The sequence below is a fragment of the Anabrus simplex genome, chromosome 6 (genome assembly GCF_040414725.1).
Source record: "Anabrus simplex isolate iqAnaSimp1 chromosome 6, ASM4041472v1, whole genome shotgun sequence".
In the NCBI taxonomy this organism is placed as follows: Eukaryota; Metazoa; Arthropoda; class Insecta; order Orthoptera; family Tettigoniidae; genus Anabrus; species Anabrus simplex.
In genome coordinates, this window is record NC_090270.1 from 322,286,726 (window position 1) to 322,300,678 (window position 13,953).

The 13,953-nt window shown below is 40.3% G+C and overlaps 1 protein-coding gene across 1 annotated transcript in view; it reads right to left on the reverse strand.

Moving 5' to 3' along the window:
- Nucleotides 1-11,576, reverse strand: part of LOC136875781 (sodium-coupled monocarboxylate transporter 1) — a 119,425-nt gene extending 107,849 nt beyond the window's left edge. The window contains exon 1 of the mRNA XM_067149375.2: nt 11,098-11,576. Within this exon, the coding sequence (XP_067005476.2) occupies nt 11,098-11,303 (206 nt within the window). The 5' untranslated portion in view covers nt 11,304-11,576. The remainder of the gene's footprint in view (nt 1-11,097) is intronic.
- Between the last annotated feature and the right edge of the window lie 2,377 nt (nt 11,577-13,953).

Below are 13,953 nucleotides of genomic sequence, written 5' to 3' on the forward strand. Positions count from 1 at the left end.
CAGGCTTTATGCGTAATGTTTGGAGCCAGTGCTCCTGGGCATGAATGGGGCTTTCTGCCCCTTGGCTAAAATTTTTTTTGGAGTAAGGCGGGGCTGATTGCCCAAGAGTTATGAAGTAAGGGCACTGAGCCCGAATCCAGTAATATTGTACCTACTTTTTTGCTACTCTGTACCTGTTATGATTGTTATCTCTTGTTTTTGAAAAGAAAATATAACCTAGTTAAATTTTAAATTAATTTTACATTGCACGTTAATTTCGTAGCTTGAAACCCATTCACACCCGCACCTTCTTTCACCTCTACCTACCACGGATATCTCCGTAACTTCTACTTCTACTCTGACCAGCTTTAAATTCTGATGTTAGTTCCGCCACAATTCACCGTCTGTCATGTTTTACCATTACCAGTCTGCCCAGCCTACGACGTCCGACATCTGTAATGGGGGGTAGCTGCCCAACCCCTCGACATTTGGAAGTGGTTTCGCCACTTGTTGAAGACACTAATCACAGCACTCCTCGAACACCCGACAAGTCGTACAGTATCTGAAATGCACGTGCCAAGCCTCCGGGGCATCACAATCTGCCCTCGGTCAAACTCGGATAGATCACACGCCATACACATTCTACACACGGAGAGCGCGCTCACCCTATAGGTAGCTCGATTTTCTTAAATATTATATGTGGTAGAGGTAAAATCTGCGCTACGTTCCACAGTTTACTTAGCGCAAAGGTGTTAACTCTCTAGACCTTTTGATATATATTGAAGTTTGTAAGTTTTTGAGCAAATATGACACATCGAACTGCATTGAGCAAATTTCTCCAGTTGTCATAATCATTTGATTCAAATTCGGAGAAAATGTTATTCCCAGGATTTTATGTGTTTCAGCAGAGGGAATCCATTGATCTTGTGTAGAGCAGGGCCCGAATGATAGTATTTCAGATTTTTGTGGATTAATGTTTGCTCCAGAATGATATTCATTGTCGTCTATGACCAACCTTAAGTCATCTAGTTGTTTGGGCTGTGTCAAGATGACAATGATATCGTACGCATAGACGTGAGTTTGTAAGGAAGTTGAACCTGGTTGCATTCTTGGAGGCTTCAGAGGTAATTGTCTAATGAATGGCTCCACACTGATAGTGAAAAGGACTGTAGAGAGTGGAGAACCTTGTCTAATGGATCTATGAATGTGAATTGTTTTGGAGAGAAAGCCTTTAATTGCTATTCTGGATATTGCATTGCTGTACCTTTAGTAGTGTTGTGATTATCCTGCATGGGAAAGCAAATCTTCTTAGAACAGAACATAGATAAGAATGTCTAATGCGGCCAAAAGTTTGTTAAAAGTGTACGCTGACGAGTGCAGCAGATCTGTTGGGATGAGATGACATGGGAAGCACAACGTTACTTAGAATTAAGAGGCCAAGTCACAAACGTCTGGCAAGAATTTTTGCAAACAACTTATAATCTGTATTAATTAGTGTCAGTGGACGGTAATCCGACAAATATTTGGGTGACTTAATCTTAGGTAAGAACACCATTTTTCCTTCTGCTATATTGTTCATCTGTTCTTCACTTGTGAATATTTCTTGGAAATGTAACAGTAAGTCATCCTTTATGCATTGCCAATAGGGTTTGTTGTAAAATTCATACGAAAGACCATCAAGACCGGGTGATGTTTTACAACATGCGTCGTTGATCGCTTGTAAAAGTTCATCTTTTTGTATGTAACTCTCTAGTTGCTGGGCTTTATCTATCTAAAGTTGTTTCTTGGTAGGTTGTAAAACGGCTTGTGCTGATGTCATTTGTTGAGTCGAGTCCTGAGAAAAAGCAAATTCAAACTGATCGATTGCCACTTGCATAATATTGTCAATGCCGACAAATATTTGGGTGACTTAATCTTAGGTAAGAACACCATTTTTCCTTCAGCTATATTGTTCATCTGGTCTTCACTTGTGAATATTTCTTGGAAATGTAACAGTAAGTCATCCTTTATGTATTGCCAATAGGGTTTGTTGTGAAATTCGTACGAAAGACCATCAAGACCGGGTGATGTTTTACAACATGCGTCGTTGATAGCTTGTAAAAGTTCATCTTTTTGTTTGTAGTTTCGTGATGAACGTTTTCCTGCTTCTACCGTTCTCGTTGGCAATGTGGTATAACGACGTCCTTCCGTCTTCTTCTAAGTAAGGAATACGCCTGCGTGCCTGTACATCCTGTATATCTTGTCTTTCATCTGACAATCCTTAATATCTTTTAATTTATGCTGTACGTCATGTCCATGCTGCTGCTTACGACTGTAGTCATGTAAGGTTTGTTCGTAGAATTGCTGAGTGCATTTCGTTCCAGAGCTTTATGGAAAGACAAATTTTGGAAGAAACGTTGTATGCCAGCTATAGCCTCATGAATCCACGAGAGGAGTTGTGAGGAATAATTCCGTTTTCTGTCGACTATTCGTTCCCACATCGTGCGAAATCATTCTATAGCATCTGGATTCTTTAAAAGTTTATTGTTCAACTTCCAATATCCTCTTCCTACCACTGGGACATGCGTGTCAATACGTAATTGAAAGAGTACTGTATGATGATCAGAGAAAGGGACTGGGATGACTGATATTCTGTGTGTAATTGTGGACACTGATTGAGGGAGATAAACCCTGTCAGGTCTGGATGCTGTATTGTGGCGGAAAAATGCGAATTCAAGAAATTTCCCGGTTTCATTTCCCAAGCGCCCCTTAGACGGAGCTGCTGGACTAGTTATGTGAGTGCTATGGAGTTGTTAATGTTGGGTCCGGTTTGATCCTTCGGGTGGAGGTCGCACCTGCAAGTATAATATTCGTTCCCCTTGTAATGTGAATTTTGAGGTCTTCTAGAAAAACATTTTCTCGTTCTAGTCTGTTTTGCTCTCCTGATGGGCTCTATATATTAATGAGTACGAAGATTTCACATCGAGCGGAGAGCACTCTACTGTTTCCATGTGCAACGAACTCATTAATGTCAAGGCCAGGTCTATATACAATAGCTGTTCCTCGAGTATTCTTTCCTAAATTAACATAATATTCGTATGGGCTTAACATATCTACATTGTAGGTACATTCTTCTTGTAGAAATGAAATACCAATGTCATTGTCTCTAAGATAGTTCTTAATGAGTGACCACTTCGTTACGTTCAAAATGCAATTGATGTTTGCCGTAGCAAAAGTACGCAAAATCATGTGTGAAAAGTAGGCGTCACATGTTCTCTGTACATAAGTAAGATCAAGATGAAATGGTAGACCAGTCGTGGTGGGAGGGCCAAGAGGCTGAAAGGCGTGAACATATGGCAGATCCAAAACATAGTGCGACCTTGATGAATTGAAAGAAAATTATTCTTATAATTGGCAAATATTAACTGTATCAAATTCTTCAAGTGCCGACCTTCTCTTTACGCAGCGATCCTTGCGTGTCCTTGGTCGAATGACTTTTGGTTGAACTAGATGTATTTCGATTCCCTGAAGTTGTTTTGACCTTATATAACCGTGGGTCTTTGGGAGTAACTTGTTGCATTGGCAATTACGTGTTTTTGTTGTTATAGAGCTATCAGAATCTTCTGGTCTGTAGATCAGCTGGTGTATCGACCGTGGGGACGTGAACTTCCTCCGCCCATTTAATTTTCTTGCGTGTGACGTGCTCCTTACTTAACTGGGCAGTATTTTCAATATTCATAGGGTCTTCTTGTATTGTAGACGGACCTGCGTTTATTTGTGTACCTGGATGCTCTGTAACATCCATATGTTGGTCTGCAGTTTGTTGTGGTACGTGGCTTGAACCGGACTCTGGTGTGGTGAGCGTGTGCATATCATCTGTTGACATATTAACAGGGCTAGCTATTCCACCGTCAGGTGTGAGTTGTTCCCCAGCAAGTAAGGTGTTTACTACATGTGGCGGTTGGGAGTCCAGTGTGGTGAGGTCATCTGTGTTAGACTTGTTTACGAGTGGAGGAAAAGTTCCACTCGTCATTTATAAGTTGCTATTGTTGTGGGAACATAAGGGCTGTATAGTATGGCAAGTGATGTTGCCTGTCGCAAAACATTGCCTGCACGGCGGGGACAGTCAATGTGCAGAAGATCCAGGGCGTTGCATATAACGCAGGTCTTTTTCTTGTCCCTCATATGTAATTTGTCCCCTGCACCCTTCTATTGTTACGTAGAATGGAATCTGCTGTTTTAACTGAATTTGTATTTGTCGAATACCATTTGGAACTGGTAGACTGTAGAACTGAGACCACAATTCATCATAATAATGTCTTCAAAATTACCATATTTCGTGAAAAAATATCGGATTTCTTCATTGGGCAATTCCAGGGGAATATTAAACAGACGAACTCTAGTCGCCTCAATTCCAGCTGCTTAAACAACTACCGTTACTGCCTCCCCACTAAAAAGTTTGAGTGTGCAACCTGCTTCAAATTTATTTAATATTCTCTCCATAATTGTTGATGAAATTACCTTGATGTATACTGCATTCATTGGGGCATCCAGTTGCTAGCTGGTCGATGTTTATTTGTAGTGTTTTAGAAACCCAGGTGTGTATTTCCGCAGCTGATGGCCTAGTATAACTCCGCTGGAAACTGCATTTCGAAGTGATTTTCCGAATGCTTGGCATTATTACGTTTAAACTTAACAATGAATAAATCAAAACACCTAATATCTCACAGAATATTAGCAAGACTTGGTGGTAAGAGTTCAGTTCACTGTTGTGTTCTTGCTTAATGTAAAAAAATACTCACACGTCTAACTCGCTCCGCTTTCTGCGGACAACTGTGCGTTTAACACACGCCAAAGATGAAAAAATGTTAGTGTAAAATTGACTGATGAACTGCGGTCATGCCTTCCACACGATATAAATACTACGCAAGTGACAAGCCTTTTGTTGTTGGAGAAACCCTGAAAATACAGAAACCTTCAATTGTTGATATCGCGCGTGACCTTGGTGTTCTTCTGATAATGCAGACTTACTGGTAACACAGTGGACAAATATTACTTACACCAAAAATCAAAATATTTGAATGCAATAGAGTTTTGGGTCGAGGTAAATGATAGTGAAGAAACTCCCAATCAAGAACTTCTATTCTTGGCATCTCCTTTATTAAGACTACCATATTCAAATGCTGATGTAGAACGTGTTAATATTGTAAAATCAAAATCAATAAAGATAATGATGATACAAACATTAGGTGTCATTGTGCTTTTACGTTTTGGTCTCAGAAGAAGCTGCTGCCATTCATGTAAGTGTGCTTAAAATAATCCGCACCGCAGCAGTACACTCTTTCACGGTTGTTTCTAATACTGCTACTATATCTTCTGCTGTCTGCAGTATTGCTGTTAGAGGTGAAGAGAATAATGGGGCGACTGTATTTTTCAATAGTTGGGTGAGTTCATCTAGTCTTCTTAAAGTTATTTCAGTCTGTAATTTTAGCCACTTTTAGCTACCCTTTTAATGCAGTTTAGCTCCTTTTTTGTTCGTGAGTTGGCTGGCGATACTGACAGAGATAAATGAGTAAGGCAAATACAGTAGCTTTTGGCTGGTAATCCTTGAAGATGAAGACCATTTTAAAGTGTATACAAGAATGTAGACGTTTCTGGACATCGCGAAGGCAATTATAAATATGTAACACTCAAATGGGGGACAGTATGATTTCAGGAAAGACTTGTTGTGTACCGCAGGTAAGTAAAAAATGTACATTTTAATGAAATTTATATTATTGATAAATTCTCCGTGGAAATATAAACATAATGTTTTAATGAGAATATTATCTTGATAAAAATGTGTACGACTCTCGTACATCGCTAGTGACACCTTCTCATGCTTGAACACGTCTCACGAAAATCTGGCTGTCCAACTTCCACAATTAAATATATTCATTTATACGTTCTCTGCACATGTGCCTCTTTTATGTCACGTCAAACTGTTATTAATCCTTACATTTCCACTGAATTGAATCACGAAGGACCTAGGTTCACAACTTGCCGAACGTACAGAAAATGAACGCACGGTTTTCTTCTGATTAACACTCAACACATCAAAAAGATATTAACGTGGCCATTACTTTCAATCTATACCAATCTTATCCTCCTAACAGAAAGACAAAATCCCCATCTAAGTAGGGAGGACATGTAGTCGAGCCCCAAGCATGTCACTCATCACACAAATTAATACAACCAATTCTCTATAGTACGATCATGCAAAATTTATTTAAACCCTGAGTGCATTGCTATGCCAACGATTAACAAATCAGCAGATGCATATAGATGACCCTATCGTCATGCATTACGGATATTAATGAATGGCCCACTATAAAGAAAGGGAAAGAAATATAACCGTTTGAAATCATAAAACAAAATTACACTTTACCCTTATTATCTAAAGCACACGAAAATTTTGGATATCTAATCTTTAATCCATGCTCATGCATTACTCTCAATTTAAATTACATATACTTCAAATTTATATCGCTTCCCAAAGGTCCATCCTCATCTAAATTATCTTAACTTAATAAATACAATGATCGACTCAAAGTTGCTCCCTAGTTTTGAAACAAATCCATATTTATATTTACAACCCTATCCTACGTTATTTACATATTTACAATAAATTAAACCCCGCATTTACAAAAATACATAATATTTCAAATCAGTGTACTTATTGTCATGTTGGGATGTCCATGGTTCGAACCTCGAAAAGGCCTCTGGTGGATGTTTAACTTTGCATGATACTGGCAGGGTTCACTGGTTCGAAGTTTCCTCTTGCGATCACTGTCTGCAACTTCATGGTCTTGAGTTCGGATCCACTGGAACTGGCTAGTACAAACAACGTTCCATTAACCACGTCTTCCTCCGACATTGTTTATAAAATCGACTTTACAATGGAATCCTATTTAATTTTCTCCAACACTGTTTATAAAATCATCTTTACGGTGAAATCTACTTAAAATTTCTCGGACGATGTTTATAAAATCTAACCACCTCGGGTTTTAATATCATGATGCACAGTCTCCGTGGTCTTACAGAGATACAATCGTCCTATGCCCGCTCGAATTTTCACATCATTTTCACCTCACCGGGATTGTTAGATTCTTGTTCGTAACCACGAAATTGTTTCTTCTACTGCGTTACGACACAATTCAATTTTCACTCCCGCACTAAGGAAATAGATCTGCAGATAAGCGACGCCACCGGAAGGTCTGTCCCTCTCAATACTTCACGGCAAATCCTCCTTCCACCACAGGACGGTCCCTTAAATAAATTTACCCCAACTTTGGACGGATACCAGCTCGTCCTCACTACAATTTCCATATCTGGTGTCGTACGGTCTTCCAACATCGATGATGCGGTCAAAACGTGTAGCTCATAATTCTATGACGTCTGATTATATGCGGGAAGCAATTCTATCTGTAAGTAAGCGGATATCTTCAATCAAATAGGGAGGCCTCTTCGGGGATTTCCCGTTCTGAGTCTGGTCCACAACTGGCGTGGGTACACTTCTAACGCTTACCTCATCTTCCTGCGACGCAATTTGACTAACCCTGACTTCTTATAACCTTTTATAATTTTGACAGAGGTCTAAAATGCTCACATATGACTTACCGATCTTTCACTTATTAAATAGTGTAATTATCTAGAAATATCCAGTCTCAAACCAAGTTAGCAAGTTGGTCATTACCGTATTTCAGCCATTTTTAGTGGGCGGGGTTATTACAATATGATTGTCTTCCCTCCTTGTTCTTACCTTAGCTAGCGTTCTCTCTCCGGGAATTTCCTTCAAACAACGAAGTACTTGAGTCTGCGCCACCCAGGCGGGGTCTTACGCAATCTGATGCAACCCAACTTCCACACGGACAAAGAAGGCTAGGAAATGCCTCAATTCCCGCAGTGAGTTATCGATTAATTATATCTATTACCGACACCGTTACAATATATACACTGACTGACAGAGCAAATGCAACACCAAGAAGGAGTGGTTCGAAAGGGATGAAAGTTGGGGAAAAAACAGAGACGGCACGGACGAATAATTGATGTTTATTTCAAACCGATATGCAGGTTACACAATGCGCACGGCATCGACTCAGTAGGATGTATGACCACAGCGAGCGGCGATGCACGCAGAAACACGTCGAGGTACAGAGTCAATAAGAGTGCGGATGGTGTCCTGAGGGATGGTTCTCCATTCTCTGTCAACCATTTGCCACAGTTGGTCGTCCGTACGAGGCTGGGGCAGAGTTTGCAAACGGCGTCCAATGAGATCCCACACGTGTTCGATTGGTGAGAGATCCGGAGAGTACGCTGGCCACGGAAGCATCTGTACACCTCGTAGAGCTTGTTGGGAGATGCGAGCAGTGTGTGGGCGGGCATTATCCTGCTGAAACAGAGCATTGGGCAGCCCCTGAAGGTACGGGAGTGCCACCGGCCGCAGCACATGCTGCACGTAGCGGTGGGCATTTAACGTGCCTTGAATACGCACTAGAGGTGACGTGGAATCATACGCAATAGCGCCCCAAACCATGATGCCGCGTTGTCTAGCGGTAGGGCGCTCCACAGTTACTGCCGGATTTGACCTTTCTCCACGCCGACGCCACACTCGTCTGCGGTGACTATCACTGACAGAACAGAAGCGTGACTCATCGGAGAACACGACGTTCCGCCATTCCCTCATCCAAGTCGCTCTAGCCCGGCACCATGCCATGCGTGCACGTCTATGCTGTGGAGTCAGTGGTAGTCTTCGGAGCGGACGCCGGGAGTGCAGGCCGGGAGTGCAGGCCTCCTTCAACCAATCGACGGGAAATTGTTCTGGTCGATATTGGAACAGCCAGGGTGTCTTGCACATGCTGAAGAATGGCGGTTGACGTGGCGTGCGGGGCTGCCACCGCTTGGCGGCGGATGCGCCGATCCTCGCGTGCTGACGTCACTCGGGCTGCGCCTGGACCCCTAGCACGTGCCACATGTCCCTGCGCCAACCATCTTCGCCACAGGCGCTGCACCGTGGACACATTCCTATGGGTATCGGCTGCGATTTGACGAAGCGGCCAACCTGCCCTTCTCAGCCCGATCACCATACACCTCGTAAAGTCGTCTGTCTGCTGGAAATGCCTCCGTTGACGGCGGCCTGGCATTCTTAGCTATACACGTGTCCTGTGGCACACAACAACACGTTCTACAATGACTGTCGGCTGAGAAATCACGGTACGAAGTGGGCCATTCGCCAACGCCGTGTCCCATTTATCGTTCGCTACGTGCGCAGCACAGCGGCGCATTTCACATCATGAGCATACCTCAGTGAGGTCAGTCTACCTTGCAATTGGCATAAAGTTCTGACCACTCCTTCTTGGTGTTGCATTTGCTCTGTCAGTCAGTGTACAATCCTTTTTCTATTACTACTTGTTCGTCTGTTACTACATTAACATTACAATTTTCTTTTACAAGTTGTTTTACGTCGCACCGACACACATAGGTCTTATGGCGACGATAGGAGAGGAAAGGGATAGGAGTGGGAAGGAAGCGGCCGTGGCCCCAGCATTTGGCTGGTGTAAAAATGAGAAACCACGGAAAACCATCTTCAGGGCTGCCGACAGTGGAGTTCGAACCTACTATCTCCCGAATACTCGATACTGGCCGCACGTAAGCGACTGCAGCTGTCGAGCGCGTTAAAATATTACAATTAAACTTATTAACTATTTCCACCCAATTTCTAAATTGTAGTATTTAAAAAATATATATTTAGTTTCTGTCTTAGACGTTAACAGTATTTCATGGTCTAGGACAACATGTATCTTACCCTTCCTAAATTGTATTATTGTTTAATTTGGCGTTTGTAGAGTTATCCTACAATTACAACATACATTATGAATAAATAAACACTCTACTCTCCCAGTCATACTTAGCCACCAACAGGGAAGAGAGCGTTCATTAATGAATGAGTGATTGATGAATGAATGAGAGAATGAATGAAATGAAATGAATGAAAGCTTTCAGCCTACTGCTGCAGAACCTAGCAGCTAAGGAGAGCACATTCCATTCTGTATGACTAACTGACTGACTTACTGACTACGATGCGCAGGTTGCCAATGGGCGTCAAATTAAAAGACCTGTAGCTGGCGAGTCGAACTGTCCTCGAACACTCCCGGCACTAAAAAACATTTCACATCTTCACTAACTGACTGACTGACTGACTGACTGACTGACTGAATGAATGATGAATGAATGAATGAATGAATGAATGAATGAATGAATGAATGAATGAATGAATGAATGAATGAATGAATTGACTGCATTCCTCCATAAAAAAGAAGAAGAAGGGGCACAGATAACCACCAACTGGTGGGGGGAGTAATATAATAATACTGTACAATGTAATAAAGATATACATCAGCATGACACACGCAAATGTCTGAGTATTTATACTTGTCAATCGGGAACAGTAACTTATGGAACAAAGAGTCTGAAGAATTATTTGTTTAAACATATAACGAACTACGCCACGAAATAAAATATATTTCAACTATTAACAAATTTAAACTTAAACTAAGGAAATTATGTATTGTTTCAGTCCTAGCAGGTCTAAAAAGATAAGAATAATGTAATCAACAAAGTTATCGTTGTAATCGAAAATTATAGCCTACATTTCATTCCTTCGTTATACTTTATCCATTGTGGCAACCTTCAACTGAAGGATGTTTTGTAAACAAAACTAAGTCAAAGCATGTAAACATTGTCTATTATTAGTTAGGCTATAACTTACTTTCTTTCACTTTTATTCTAGTTTTTGTTTATATTTTGATTTGTTTTATTGAATTACTTTCAATTTTAAATTCCATTGTACCTTACTGATTTATCACACATCTTGATGAAGTTCCAGTTTTATATTTTGAATATTATACATATGTCCTATTTATATAGCCCCTTAAAACCAGCTTTGTTTGTTGGACCCTTTCATGAATAAATAGACAAACTTATATAAAATGATTTATTTATTAAATTACAAATAGTAAAGCTGTTTAGTAATTTTGTACGTTATGAATAAACACTCGTAAGAAATTAAATTAGAATACAGGAATGAAATAAATTTCTTACCTGGCTATAAGGGACATTGCAACAGGAAATATCTTCATAGTTCTTCCACCCATGAGGTAGTCATCAGCCGTCACCTTGCCGGAGAAGAAGCCGTAGTAAACACCGATAGCTGCGCTCAGTAACAACATCAGCACAAACACCGCGTAGTTCACAATTCCAAACCTCTGGAGCGACACTCCTAACTCCTGTACACTCGGCGCATCCATGATGATACACTGTCTTTAGTTTAGTACTTTAAGATAAATGTACGCTTCCAGTTATACAGTCTCTATGCGTGTATCGTGTTGATGGTCTGAGATCACGAATACACATAGAACGGCTTCTATTCCTACTTTACAAACACCGCGCTTTGTTTGGTAATCACCCCAGGAATCTTTCAGGAAAAGAGCAATGATAAATTTATTCCTGGTTAGGTAGAGTGATCCAGACTGTGTATGGAGAGACTTATCTTCTATTTATAAAGTCCTATCGTCTTGGTTATTTACTTCTCCTGACCCTTAGAAAATGCCTTGTAATGGCCCTACCGTTAAAGTGCAGCTCTATTTACCTACGAAAGAAAGCAAAAATTAAATGGTTATTCAAACATTGAGTTTCATTGTTTGAGTTTATTTGTGACTTGGGGCAATAGCTCAAATTTATTAAGAATGTTTAACATATTTCAATGAAGTGAGTAGCCAGTTTATTAAGATTTCTTCTTCGATAAATTCAATAAAACAGTGTGTGTCGTCCTGCAACAGTAGTTATATGCAGTATCGCAATTCGCTTCGTTAGTCGCAACCTGCGCATCTATTGGAACTTTCCCCCGACTGAAAAATGAAATGTATGGCTTTTAGTGCCGGGATATCCCAGGACGGGTTCGGCTCGCCAGGTGCAGGTCTTTCTATTTGACTCCCGTAGGTGACCTGCGCGTCGTGATGAGGGTGAAATGATGATGAAGCCCACGTGCCGTAGGAATTAATCAATTAAGGTTAAAATCCCCGACCCGGCCGGGAATCGAACCCGGGACCCTCTGAACCGAAGGCAAGCACGCTGACCGTTCAGCTAACGAGTCGGACTTCCACAACAAGTAATGCAGATGCTAGCCAACTCCGATCAATACGCCAGAAGCTTTAAAATAACTGATGCGCCAACAGCCAAGATGATTCGAACTGCCAGCCATTAAGCAATCTCGTAATTCTCCCTCCCACTCGACCATCTCAAGGTCTCCAAACGGCTGTTGATCTGAAATGTAGAAGAAGCTGTAACTGAGTACATACAACCCAGTTTTTACATTTTAAAAACGTATTTTTGAACTGATAGCGAAACTCGGTTGGTTCAATGCAAATCCGTTCAGTCTCCATCTCACAATTCACATTTACTGAATTATTCTATGAAACGTAACACTTAGAGGATCAATTCATTTTGATGGCGGTCGTAGAATTATGATGCGAGGAATGAGCCATCTTCCTAGCTCGTAAGACGTATCTGTCCCTCGAAGTTTTGTATTACCGGTATTTACAGAATTGCATATAAGGATTGAGAGGAATGATAAAAACAATGGACTCCAACGAATTAATTTAATGACGTATACTTTTCTGTTTGAATTATATGTATCGGTAACTGACTTATACATAATTCTCCTTTACACGTGGATCATTTTTGAAGTTGTGAATGAGTTTTGCACGTACGGTATCATTGACTTCAAGAAAGTGTCGTATTCCCACAATGAATGTGTTGTAGCGAAAAATTCAGATTATTTTCCTGTACAAAATACGCTTCTGGTGTGATTAGCAACTAAATACGTCACAGAACGCATTAACCCTTAAATGCACAGCATTGCGTTATGTGCAAAGGAAAATGTACTTGCTTGTTATATCCTCTTCACGAGTTAACAAATGTGCATTTACTTCTAAACTACTGTGATATTACAGTGTTGCATATACCGATACGTAGAACACTCAAAGCTCTGAACATTTTGACTGCTCCAAATAAATGAAAAATATTTATTTGACAAATATTTTCAAAGATATTTTTTGATAATACTGTCTTACTTTTGGAAAGAAAAGTCGTAACTTTTGAAATAAATAATAAATTACGCATTCAAAGGTTAAGCTTAGTTTTGTATTTCGTTGTGGTTTGTGTAATTGCAGTGCCGAAGTGCCAGTTAGGGTAAAATCTATACATACATTAGTATAAGGTAAAGTCGGTTCGTTTTCTCTGTCTGTTTGAAATCGCTAATCTCAGGAAGTAATGAACGGATTTTATTCAAGGTTTCACCAATAGAGAGAGTGCCTTTCGAGGAACATCTACGTGTGTAATTATTATTAGATTTATGTTGTACATTAGCTGAGCTGTCACGATTTATGTCAAGCAATCAAATCGCATAGTTTAGAATTTTGCCGCTGGGGCTGCCTATAATACGAGATTGCATCATATGAGTTTTGTATCCTGCAGTGAATGGTCGTGTTGAGCAATAACATAGATTGTGATAAAGTCCTTGGTTTCGTTTCCTTTGAAGTTTCATCATGCCTCGACGATGTGCTTACTCAGGATACAACATGGGCTAGAGGCATGGTTCTTTCGCATTAATTTAGCTATGATATCCCAAAAAGGAAACAACTTCTCGCGTTATTTCGCGAAATATGACTGACCTCATCGCTTTAACTTCGCTTTAATCCTTTCGTACAGTTATTAACAAAAGTTTAATTCATGAGAGAATTATTTATGTGAAAGATAGATTAATAAACATAAGTAATATTCATAATCATCCATCATTCCTTATGTAATCTTGATTAAACTTTAATGTAGCCCTAATCAAGATTACATAACATATTACCCTTTCACCATACATGGCTATACTATTAGGGGATTTTATAG